The 12,806-nt window shown below is 37.3% G+C and overlaps 1 protein-coding gene across 1 annotated transcript in view; it reads right to left on the bottom strand.

The window, feature by feature from the left end:
• The window catches only part of LOC127656606 (ankyrin-3-like), a 97,502-nt gene that overhangs the window by 32,306 nt on the left and 52,390 nt on the right, over nucleotides 1–12,806 (bottom strand). Inside the window, exons 23-24 of the mRNA XM_052145007.1 lie at nucleotides 11,709–11,832; nucleotides 1,539–1,641 (exon numbers count right to left, since the gene is read on the bottom strand). Coding sequence (XP_052000967.1) covers nucleotides 1,539–1,641; nucleotides 11,709–11,832 — 227 coding nt within the window. The remainder of the gene's footprint in view (nucleotides 1–1,538; nucleotides 1,642–11,708; nucleotides 11,833–12,806) is intronic.

Here is a 12,806-nt window from a genome sequence, read left to right as displayed (position 1 = left end):
CAGGTGCACAGATATTGTGTGCTTGCAGTGGATGTGTTTGTGCTGATGAGTGTATTAAAACTACATCAAGCTATGTTACTCTCTCTCTGTCTATGTTCCATGAATAAAGAACATTACTCTGTGCTTTAATATGGTTATAAAATGGTATTTTAAATTAAATGGTAGCTCAGTGAGTATTGACGCTGACTACCACCACTGGAGTCACAAGTTCGAATCCATGGTGTGCTGAGTGACTCCAGCCAGGTCTCCTAAGCAACCAAATTGGCCAAGTTGCTAGGGAGGATAGAGTCACATGGGGTAACCTCCTCGTGGTCACGATTAGTGGTTATCACTTTCAATGGGGAGCGTGGTAAGTTGTGCATGGATTGCAGAGAGTAGCATGACCCTCCACGTGCGGAGTCTCCACGGTGTCATGCACAACGAGTGATAAAATGCGCGGATCGAAAGTATCAGAAGTGGAGGCAACAGAGGCTTGTTCTCTGCCACCCAGATTGAGGTGTGTAACTGCTCCACTGTGAGGACCTACTAAGCAGTGGGAATTGGGCATTCCAAATTGGGAGAAAAGGGATAGTAAAAAAAAATATGGACATCAAATACTGAACTCAGAACAGTAGTTTCTTTAGTTCAAACGGATGCTTGTAAATGATGTAAAGTAAATCCAGTAATTCAGTGGGCATTATACAGAAGCTATGACTATGTGTTCTTTAACAATTAAGCTCAGACTATTTGCTTCTGAAAATGACAAGAGCAATAGAATTTGGAACAGGAAATTGGCAAGACACTTGTGTGTGTAAATGTGTCACATCTGACTCTCCATCACTAAAGAGTTTATTTAAAGACACATTTGGGAAGCAGAATGCGAAACTGGACAGAACGGGTGTGTGTGTGTGTGTGTGTGTGTGTGTGTGTGTCAGTTTGCATGGGCACTGGGTTTTCGCAAATCCCATGGGATCTAACCCAAATATTCTGGGACATTTTGCTGTGTTATGCAAAGTCCTGGGTGGACTTTGTGCAATTTTAGGAAGAATGCCAGACAATGGGTCTGTTCCAAATCCTAGTGAGCTGCCACTGAAGGCAGCATTTTAGACATTATAGGTGCGCTCCAAACACAATGGTTGTTCCTTAATTATCCTTCCTAAGGTATCTCGTTTTGGCCAAATTCAAATATGCTTATAATCAATTGATTACTGAAAAGTATATATATAAAACAGTTTCAAATGATAAAAAACTATTGGACCTAAAATGAGTATGTACTATGTATATTTATGCTTATTAGAATATTGCGTCGTTCAGTTGCGAGTCAAGTTTCCTGTGCGCTGTGCTCAAGGAACACTATTTGAATATGCGTGGCATTGCTGCTAGTGGCAGATAAGGTTTGATATCACAGAGTGACAGCCCTGCGCACAGCTGTAATGTTAGCTTTTGTTTTTGGGTGTGCGCTGGAGGAGAGATGTTTACAGCTATCAGGATGAACAATGCAGAGTAAAACAGTAGTGAACACCAGTGAGAAAAAAAATTAAAAGAGAGGGGATTCTTACCGTGTCTTTGGTGGGTGCCAGCATCTCTTCAATCATCATGCTGTCCCGAGCGAATGAGCTTCTGTTTAAAGTGTTGGACCTGTCTGAGCTGAAGGAGCGCAGACTAGAGTGTGTAAGAGGTTCACACATGTGCACACGCACACACAAATGCAGATACACACAGACACGAAGCGAAAGACACATACAAGGACAAACGGACATATGCACAAAACAAAAAAACAAAAGTTACAACATGCAACATCCAGGGAATCAAACCCCTCTTGGAGGAGAGAAGAATGGACATTTAATGGACAGAAGGAGGGAATATGAAAAGAGTAAGAGAAGATGTAGGAGAGGAATTAAACATGTAAAGACAACATCTGCAATGAACTGTATTGTCCAGTACATAAAATGTACTCACTGCTGTCTTGCATAACAGAGACCTCAAACATTTTTAAATAAACAAAGGTCTTGTGCTTTGTAAGAGTTAAATGTAACTAGATTTTTGCATTTTATGAAGAACATGTGAGGGCATTACAAAAAACGATTTCTTATCGAGTATTTTTGCCTTAATTTTCCAGTAAAAATATCTTAACACCCTTAAAACAAGAAAAAAATACTATGCTTGTGGTTTATGCTTAAAACAAGAATAAATAAATGGGGTAATAAAAAAAAACTTGTTTTCCATTTGAAACAAGTTTTTTTTTCATACCCTAATGGCGAATACGTTTTCCTTTTTATAAGCGTAAACGCTAGAAAATATAGTTTGATCTCTCTGAAAACAAGACTTAATATCTCATGTCACAAGTAAATTTATCTTGTTTTTAGAATGTTTAATTCAATTCTTGCAAAAGGGATGTGTATGAGTAATCAACTAATTGAGTACTCATTCAGCACCAGCTGGACAACTATTCAAAACACTACTCGAATATTGCAAATTGATTTTCATTTGAGTATTTGCCTCAATTGCCTGCCATGGGCAATGGAGAATTATACTGTACTTTCCCTCTGAATCTCTCACTATGGATATGTGTCATCGAGGTGTTGTATGTGAGGAGATATCATGACATCTTTGGTGTGTGCTTTGAACAAGTGTGGCAATAATTGTAATATTGTGGTTCTAACTGAATTCCTCTCCATTCGTGTTCGGTTCTTGTCAGAGTCATACATACCAGTGGACAAGGATCAGATTTTATGTTTGAAAGAAGGTACGAGAAACTCTGAAGCTTCTCAGAACAGTATGTGTGTTTAATATAACAGTGCAATTTATACAAAGCCAGCATTCACCCCTTGTTTTTCTGAATGATAACATGTTAAATTATATAAATGTGCTAGCCTTAATGCAAAATCAGAGTTTATATATGTGCGTTCTGCTATTGCCGTCAGTATTGGTTTACATGTAAGCTCCGGGTAAGTGCAAATGTTTTCTATGGTTCCTTTTTTAATTTCCATTTTTATTAATGCATATTGTTCATTGCATAGTTTGTTAAGGTTAGCTTATTTTGAAACCATTCTTGGTAAAGTTTGTGAACAAAATAAAACATAAGAACTGGTTCTCTTTTCCTTAGCCTACTAGGGTCTTAATACCTTAATACTTTATGGTTTGGGGTTTTGAAAACTAAGGAGCAATAGTGATAGTAACAATTGCCTTAGCAAGCACTGCTAATAAACTAACACTCTGAGTGAGTATTCAACAGCTCTGCTCATAAGTATGAATGTACTGTATGTGTGTACTCTTCTGCAGTGCTCTAAGCAGTGTCTGGATCTCTGCAGGACAGCTGAGTTGGTTGCAGGGTGTGTGTATGAGAGGTTGAAAATTCTGCAGCACTCAGCAGGATTTAAAGGTACAGCACTGTACAGAACACAGGCCACACAGCAGAACTGTACATGAGTGTTTGTTCTTGAAAGTAAGACAGTGTGTGTTTGTGGTTTTGTTTTTCAGATGAATGGTTTTTAAGCTTTGTGTCTTCCCTCCCGTCTCTTTCATTTCAAGTTCAGTTTAATTTGTCATGATCTGCATTGGGCTTATGGTTCTATATCATTAAAGAAGCCAAATCAGCCTTCACTGCAGTACATTCTCACCCCCTCTCTTCGATCCTCTGCATTGCTTTATCTCACTCTTTTCCTTTTGTACTTCATCATTTTACTTTGGTGCTGCAAATTTCATCTCTCTCTCTCTTTTAAATTATCTCACCCTGAACAGAGACAGCATTGTATAAGATGGCTGTTCAGAGCAGCACTAACCACTATAAAATCATTACCGGTATGTCAGTATGTGTGTGTGTGTGTGTGTGTGTGTTTGTGTGCTTGCATACATGTGAAACAGAGTATATAATCTAAGAAGAATATTTGTTCTCTTGCCCTAATAGGCTATAAACCATATTATTATCATATGCCTCATTCCTCACATTCTGTGGTCAAGCCTTGTGAATTTGTGTGTGTGTGTGTGTGTGTGTGTGTGTGTTTGAGAGCACAATGTGGATATTTGTCCTGAAGTTCTGGTGTAATTTGTAAGCAACCTCTCTGTATAGTGGAGGTTGCTCTATCAAACAGACATGTGACATAATCACATATGCTTGAACATTTTTTCTATTCTCCATTTCACAATAAAATTAGTCTGTGATCGATGCTGGGAGTAACGTATTGGTTGAGAGACCAATTAAAATTTGTAATTGGCTTAATTTGCTGACTGATCAGCCTAAAGGGTTTGTCCCTGGATGTCACAGAGCATTAAATGACGGAAACGGCAACAAAACACAACATAAATATATATACACAATCCATGCGACAGTGAACAAAAACTCATAAAGCAACCAAAACATAATAGTTAACAACACTAATATTAATATTATTAACGTTAATATTTCAGACATCATTAATATCAAAAACCACAATATTTCACAACACACATGTACTGCCCACTTTTCTTGTTGATAAAATACTCCTCACATCTTTAGCATGATACACTGTATCTCAGCTTCTGATGGCTTTTTGTGACTGATAAAAACCATATTCGGCTTCAGAGCCAGATAGAATAAACCAAACCTCAACACAAGAGTAATTACAGGTTCAGGAGACCAGTGTAGGGTTGCACCAGCTGTGCGTAAGTTGTCATTTTAGTTGTGACGTAAAGGTCACACTAAGGGCTTAGCAAATACTAGTTAGTTTGTAAATAAGTCAGTGCTTAATTTTTTGCACCACCTGTTCTTAAGGCAAGACTTTGCTAGTACTGTAGGTTGTAAGCTCTCCATAAAGTAATGCGTAGTCACATAATATGATGTTTACCTGCATTGATCCAATAAGTAGCCTTTAAATCTGAACACAGAAGTGTTATAAAGCTGTGCATTTCAGTTTTATATTGTTACGTTAATGTTCAAACCTTGTATGCTCACATAACTGTCAGCTTTAATAAATGTTATCCCCATTGAAATACGATACGTCATAAAAGTAGATTAAATAAACAGTATGTTTATCCTATGAAAATAACATTCAGGAACTGTAGGAAGTAGGAAATTAATAAGGGGCAATAAATAAATACTAATACAACAGGTTGGAAACATTTATTAATTTTAGTATCCTATGTATTTTGTATGTGTTGAAACTTGACACTGGACGACGCATCCTGGAAACTGCACCATTAGATCGATATCATGCTGAAAAGCCGCTAAGCAGTAAATTTTTGACATAATGTTCCCTCGCATTAATGTAAACGAGTGTAAATAAAAACATAATTATATATATTATGAGTCTAAATTATTTAAGTCTGTCACGCAAAACATGAGCTCATTGATGTGATCATTCAGCATTTTTATTCCATCCATTACTCCTGGTCGGAGGCTTCCGTAAATATTAATTTCATACGTTGGGTTACGATGTACCCAAGTATAATGGTGCAACATTCAAATATTTAAATTGTGTAAATTGTGACTTAGTTACGCCCAATTACACCACAACTAGACTAAGTTGTAACTTACATATAGCTGGTGCAACTGGCTCCAGAACTCCAGTTGAGATGAGCAGGTGAAGTTCTAGATTTGTTCTAACTGGCAGAGGAGCTCAGGCCTCAGTGTGTATGAATGGATGAGATTCCACAGAAAAGGGTTATCACGATACCAAAATTTCAATATTTGGTACCAATACCAGTAAAGTTACCAATTTTATTTACTGATAACAAGTTTTTTTTTTTTTTTCAAGTAGGGTCCTCTTATTTTGAATTCCATGTTTTGAAAATCTTGTTTAATCAAATGAATTAATTGCTTTTCATCATACCACTGCATTTTTTTTTATCAAATAAATTGCTTCTGTAAATATCCTCATAGCATTCTCTAAAACATAACATTGGTCTTATTTTTTGTCAAATAAAGTGCTGCACAACAGACCATCACAGTACAAATGAAAACATTGATCAAATTGATTTTAGTATATGAGGGGCTTAATAAATTAAATGTAAAGCGATCAAAATTGGCCGATGTTCGTCGATCGTGCCTAGATTTAGGGCCGATCTTTTTTGCAGCATGCAGGCAATAACACATACACTGCTCCTCTAATGAATGAGTGCTTTCTCAGTCCTAGAAGCATGACAGAGTGTCCTATGGAGGGTGAGTTGTTGGCAATTCTAAGCATTCACAAATTTAAATTTCAGACATACTGTAATTGAGATAAATATGCCGTTTTTTTTTTTTTTTTTTTTTTTAAATGTGTAAGAATTACATGTGTATGAATATTAAGTTGCCCATTTTCTAGAGTCGTTACGGTAGTTATTCGGACATTGCACAGTGAACAGGAAGAGGATATAGAGGCTGCTAACAGGTTTAAAAACAAATTAAACAACAAATAAACATGCAAATGCATGATACATGACATGAGTTTTGACAATCAGACGTTGTGTTGAGTTCTAGAGACTGTTTGAGCAATCATGAGCACTTTTAGCTTTACTCTCTTTAACATGAGCGCTCTCTGTGTCTAAGACGTGCACTGTTCAGGTGCTCTCAATATCTCATCATCAGTCACTCCTCCCAATTTAAATAAGTGGTATTGTGTTGGTCACAATACCACTAATAATAAATATAACTGTTTAACCTTCAATAACGACTCCGCGTCTTCATGCATTTGCTTAATAATTAGTGAATTGTGTTTCAGCAAAACTCAAAGACAGTAAACAGACCAAAGATATTAATGATTTCTCACTGGAACAGTTTTAGAGCTTCTTATGAATATATTATTTTTGAATCTATCTCTGCGGTGTGTGATGCTTTCATGGTTTTTATGGCATTTTTTTGTATGTGTATGTAGATTTCTATTCATCTAAACAGAACTCCATATGCTTCGATTTGTGATTTATTTTTGTACATGAATATTAAAGTTAAAATAAGCTATTACACCATTTTAAGTAGAAGTTGATTTTACATGTGACTTTTTATAAAAATGCTAGCTGCACTAAGTTAAATGCATTAAGTTGAAGACATCTTTTTAGTTACTTTGTATACTTAGTTATTTTTGTAAACAAACAAAAAAACAGTCTGCAGCTCTATTATCTAGGCAACTACAAGTATCGGATCGGGACTCAGTATCGGCAGATATTTAATATTTAAATATCGGCTCGGGGGCCAAAAAAGCTGATCGGGACATCCCTAGTATATTTATTTAATTCAATTTAATTTCCGGTTTAATAGTCATACTAGGACCTATCGCTATTTTAATTAGATTAATTGTGCATAAATCATTTCCAAAATACGTCAAATTTTTGTGTGAGGATTTAAAAGCAGTCTTGTGTCAGTCAGACAGCCTGCAGGTATCGTATTGCTTGGCACTACTGGTACTGCATAAACATTGGTATTGTGACATCTTTTTTTATTTCAGAATTGACTTGGTACCAAAGTACTGGTATTTGTGACATCCCTACAATGGAGTGAGGCATAATGGGAGTTGTAGTAGTTATGGAAAGGGGCAGTGACAGAAAGAGAGCTATGGAGAGAGGAGACGAAAGAAACAAAGAGAGAGAGAGAGAGAGAGACAGAAATACACAGAAATAGAGAGAGAAAGACATCACTCTTACCTTATCCTTGGGCTAGAGAGAGTGAGAAAAGCCAAGAAAGAGAAAAGAAAGTAAAAAGTATTGGACGTGCCAGAAGCAGTGAGAGTTAAGCATGGTACTGAGGCTTTGCCACAGCATGTGTTGTGCTCCTAGATAGGACTCTGTGTGTGTGTGTGTGTGTGTGTGTGTGTGTGTGTGTGTGTGTGTGTGTGTGTGTGTGTGTGTGTGTGTGGGCATGTTTATGTAGTTTACGAGGACACATTTTTAGGTTACAAACTGGTAATTACAAGGGTATTATGCTATAAATGTGGTTTATGAGGATATTTCTAGTGTCCCCATAATTTAAATAGCTTAAAAAACATATTAAATTATGTTTTATTGAAAATGTAAAAATGTTTTCTGTGAGGGTTAGTTTTAGGGGTTGTGTTCGGTTCAGGGGATATAATATATAGTTTGTACAGTATAAAAATCATTATGTCTATGGAAAGTCCTCATAATGATAGGTAGACCAACAGTGTGTGTGTGTGTGTGTGTGTGTGTGTGTGTGTGTGTGTGTGTGTGTGTGTGTGTGTGTGTGTGTGTGTGTGTGTGTGTGTGTGTGTGTGTGTGTGTGTGTGTGTGTGTGTGTGACAAGAAACAGTAACTGACAGCCCTATTTAAGAGCAAACAATGCCAGGCTGATGTCGCTAACAAATCAAGAGGCAGAAAATATGAAGTTCTGCATGGAAGGATATCATCATCACCTTCATTTGTTACCAATAATATAATATCTGAATTCCAACAGTAAAGAAACAAACAGCAGTGAACAGTACTAAGCAAACAAAAACAAATTTTTCAACATGAAAAAGTGTGTCTTACCTTGACTAAGCAGCAGGGACACTGAGTATTTTGCAAATTATGTTTGTGTCTACCTATCAAACTCATTTGAATATTTAATGTCTCTTGTGCAAACAAACAGCAGTTTAAATTTCCAAACATAGCCAAACTAATTCTACCCTCCAAACTACACTAGAGCTCCAAGCCCAAAACTAGTTTTAATATACACAGCTGCAATGCAAAAAAAATCTTTCCAGTTCATGACTAATGAACGAGGTTAAGTTTGTTGTGGCTGTTGAGGCAGACAGCAGGCGATTTTAGACTGAAGTTCTTTATCCATCCGCTACCCATCAGACCACACCTTTAGACTGTTTACCTGGTGGCACACAAGCACGTTCTCACGCACTTTCCAGCCTTTGTTACTCAGTGTTCCCTTCCCAGTGATGATGTCATAGTTTTAGTTCAGTCAATCATTTCCTGTCCTCGAGCGCTATAAATCACAGGCACACAATAGCCAGCCAATCAGATTTCACTGTTTCGAACGACAACAGCAAATCAGGATTTATTGTGCCACATTATGCTCATATGGCAAGAGTGGTAACTTTCAATTCTGATGTACCATCTCTCCATCCCTCTTTCACCTGCAACACTCATTCATCCATCTGCTTACTGCAAACATAAACAGATACTGCGAAGCTGACCTCTTAAATAGGATAAAAGATCCTTTATTAAATATTACTTTAGTTCTGATTCTTTGTCTTATGGCTCAAAATACATCAGAAGTCCACACAGCTAGGATAAGCCAAAACAATATTCTACCCTAAACCTTTCGGATAAACTCAGCCGGTCAGGTTTTATTCCATATACAGTCATGCCAAGGACTATAAGGGAATGTAAGCAGCAATGTTTGCTAATCAGATCTCGGAGCATATGGATGTTAGATTTAGCCTATATTTGTATGAATAATGGAGCTCACGATACAGACTGACATCATTACTGTTATAAAGTTATGAAGTGTACAAAAAGCTGTCAAAATCCATTTTTATCATGTTTCATTCACAATACAATAAGCCTGTCATTAGCCATCCAAGCATCTTTAATTGTGCTGTCTTTAGCTAAAACAGAACATGCACTCATTACCCTTTTTACATTGCATCTAAAGTCACATCTTATAAGATTTGCTTTTCGTAACACTTTTAACTATTCAACACTGAATGTACATTATACTAATGCCTCTGTTTCAACAACAAATTGCTACTCTAAGGTCATTTTAACATTTCTGTTGATGTGCTTGATGTTTGACCTTTTGACCTGAAAAGTCCCAAATACTTCAAGTTAATAAACACAGATTGTATTTTTAACAAACAAAATAACTGTTTAAACTGCTGCAAAAGTTGCCCAATTTTAGAGCATGCCTTCATTTTACTAGCTAAAGTGGAATTAGTTTATGACACAATTAGGAATGCACCGATACCATTTTTTCTTTCCCAATCCGATTCCGATACTGTAACTTTCAGTATCAGCAGATACTGATCTGATACCACTGTTGTTTTTTCTCAATGAGTTTAGAATATCTATTCCTCACTGTGTGGAACCGATGAGGGGTACACTTTTATATGTAAAGATTAAAGAAACAAAAACATCTAACAACACATTATTTCATAACATCAAGAAACAGAAAACGATTACATAAAAGATGTGTAACCTTTTAAGAAAAACTTAGTCTACAGGATAATGAAGCAACACAATTAAAAGTCATTCAGTAGAAAAGAAGCCAGTTCTTTTAACAATTTTTTTTCAATTTCTATCTGGACTTAAAATGATTCAGAACTTTTTTCTGAATAATAAGAACAATTCTAATTTTATTAAACAATAGTAATGTATTTCAGTCGTAATTCCTTACCCTGGGGCTTTTATTTTGACAGAACGCTCCAAGAAGACCATGACCATAGTGTGTCTGTGTGTGGGCTAGCTCACAGTAGTTTAATATCCTTTTCATAAAAAATCTGGTGAAAAATCCAGTTCCGATCTCAATACATGTTATAAGCTAACTGAGCTATTGAGCATCTACATCTGAGATGCTGTTGAATATGCTCACATATTGCTTGCCACTCCGAGAGCTGAAATTAGCAGCGCGCCACTAGCCTGCGCATGTTGTGTCTGTGTGACAACAGAGCACCGCTCATTAACTAAAGCGGTATAATATATTAAAAATATATATTTATTTATTAAACACAGCCACAAAGCTATCGTATGTATAAGATACTTTAAATAATGTGCGCAAGTCATGTGGACTAATTTAATGGTGCTATTATGGCATTTTTGGAGCTTGACTGTAACAACCATGAATTAAGCTGCATTCAGACTGCCAGCGATACGCAGTGACAAAACGACCTCATCTCATTCATTTTCAATGAGAGCTGGCGACTTCCGACAACACGAGCGACGGTGACCGTTGGCAAACGGATGTGGGCGTGTCCAGCGATGCGATGTTTCACTTTATGCAAATGAAGAGCGACTTTCAGGAGCGACAGCCAATACGAGAGAAGATGGTAGAGCTCAAGTGATCCTGATATTTTAATAATAACATTAACTGTAAAGAAACAGTGCTGTTTAGACTCTCCATACACACCACTAGCGACCTAACTGCCAGCCACTGGCGACATGCAGCGACAAAATTGCTGGCAGTGTGAACGCATCTTAACACACATATCGGATTTTGATCAGGCTTGTTGACTGACACACGATCCATTTAAAAACTTAAGTATCGGAGCAGATACCAATCCAGGTATCGGATCGGTGCATCACTAGACACAATCCCTTTTAAAATATAAAATATTGTAAAATAAGAATAGCTGTTTATACTGTACTAAAGGTGCAGATATGCAACAGAATATTTTTGTTCCTTTTTGGTATGCATGTTTACATTACCTTTTATGACTGAAACTGTTTATTAGTTCTCTTGATAACTAAAATCAGGGAGAACGTACAGTAATATGAGTGAGAAGCTGCCCTTTTTTCCTAATTTATTTCTGTTCTCTAAGCAATTATTCATTCTGACTACAAAGTACTCTTATTAAAATGAAAGGCATGGACTTGATGTTTTAGTTTGCTTACAAGCAGTTTGAATACAAGCTTTCTGGGAAGACCATTTGAGCACAATTCCTTGTCTAACACCACATCCCAAACCTATCCAAATGATTCATCGCTCCAAAACACTACAAGCAATCTACATCTGCCACAACAACATCTTGCAACTTCATTAATAATTGCTAAGTATAACGAGCAAACACAAGGACAAGCATCTTCGCAGACAAGCAGCAGAACAGGAGCATTATTACCTGGCAGAGCGGGCTCCGATACTAAATCCCATGTAGCCCTCCTGCGGCAGGGAGTCATCCCCCAATTCCCTCAGATCTTGCGGACGAAGATACTTCTCAGTCTCGCCGGTCATAGCATCCTCACCTGAAGGGATGAGAAAAGACAAAGGTGACCTATCAGATGCTGTGGCTATCCCATAACTTCTAATTAATTTAATCCCAAAACAATTTACAGTACAGTTATAACAAGGACAGTCCCCCTGGAACGATCTGAGGTTAAGAGTCTTGCTCAAGGGCACACTTGTTTTAATTCATTGTAGGATTCAAACCTAATACCTTTTTATTACCCACCCACTGATTTATCGCTACGCCACACCACCTACATTCTTTGCACGCGAAAGTCCACCTCACAGCTTCTAGATTATGTATCGACGTAACACTTTGGTGTTTTTCTGAAGTTCCCCCGTGAATAACAGTAGCTTAGGTGGCGATATTTCACTGACACATAGAGGAAACAGTTACTGCTGCATCACTACACTGCGTCTCCAACCGAGCTGCAGAATGAAGCAAGTTTCCATCACAACCCCAACATCTTATATATATATAAATTACTATAAGATATAGAACAATGAGCTGCGTTATCACCTATTTACAAATACAATACAAACAAACTCAACAGACTTTGTTTTACTGCCCTACACTGCACTTGGTCTAGTTTAATGAACGGGATTTTTGTGACGGTCGATCTGCAGAGCGGTGAGGTGCAAAACCGCGCGACAACAACAAACAAACCGACACTCCTTTCGCTCGATAAATCACTTATAAAAACCTCAATTATTAGTATAAGTTCGAAACGCACCAATAATGTCCCTTGCAACTCATCTGTGTCATAAAAGCGATTCCTCCGTGTCCTCTCTAACCGTGCTGCAGCCCCTCCCTCACGCTACAAGACTCCTCCGTTTACTTTACCGGCACTCTAATACCCTTATCCGCCTCTCTCCGGTACGGTAACGACTTAATGACAACGTACAATTATAACAGCGACTAATAGAGAGCAGTGTCTGAAGTAGAACACACTATATTGCAAGCCGTTTTCAGTTTTAAAAGTACAAATTTAGG

This window comes from Xyrauchen texanus, chromosome 16 (assembly GCF_025860055.1).
Source record: "Xyrauchen texanus isolate HMW12.3.18 chromosome 16, RBS_HiC_50CHRs, whole genome shotgun sequence".
NCBI lineage: Eukaryota > Metazoa > Chordata > Actinopteri > Cypriniformes > Catostomidae > Xyrauchen > Xyrauchen texanus.
The sequence above is the reverse complement of the archived record's forward strand: the minus strand, read 5'-3'. Positions and strand labels throughout refer to the sequence as shown.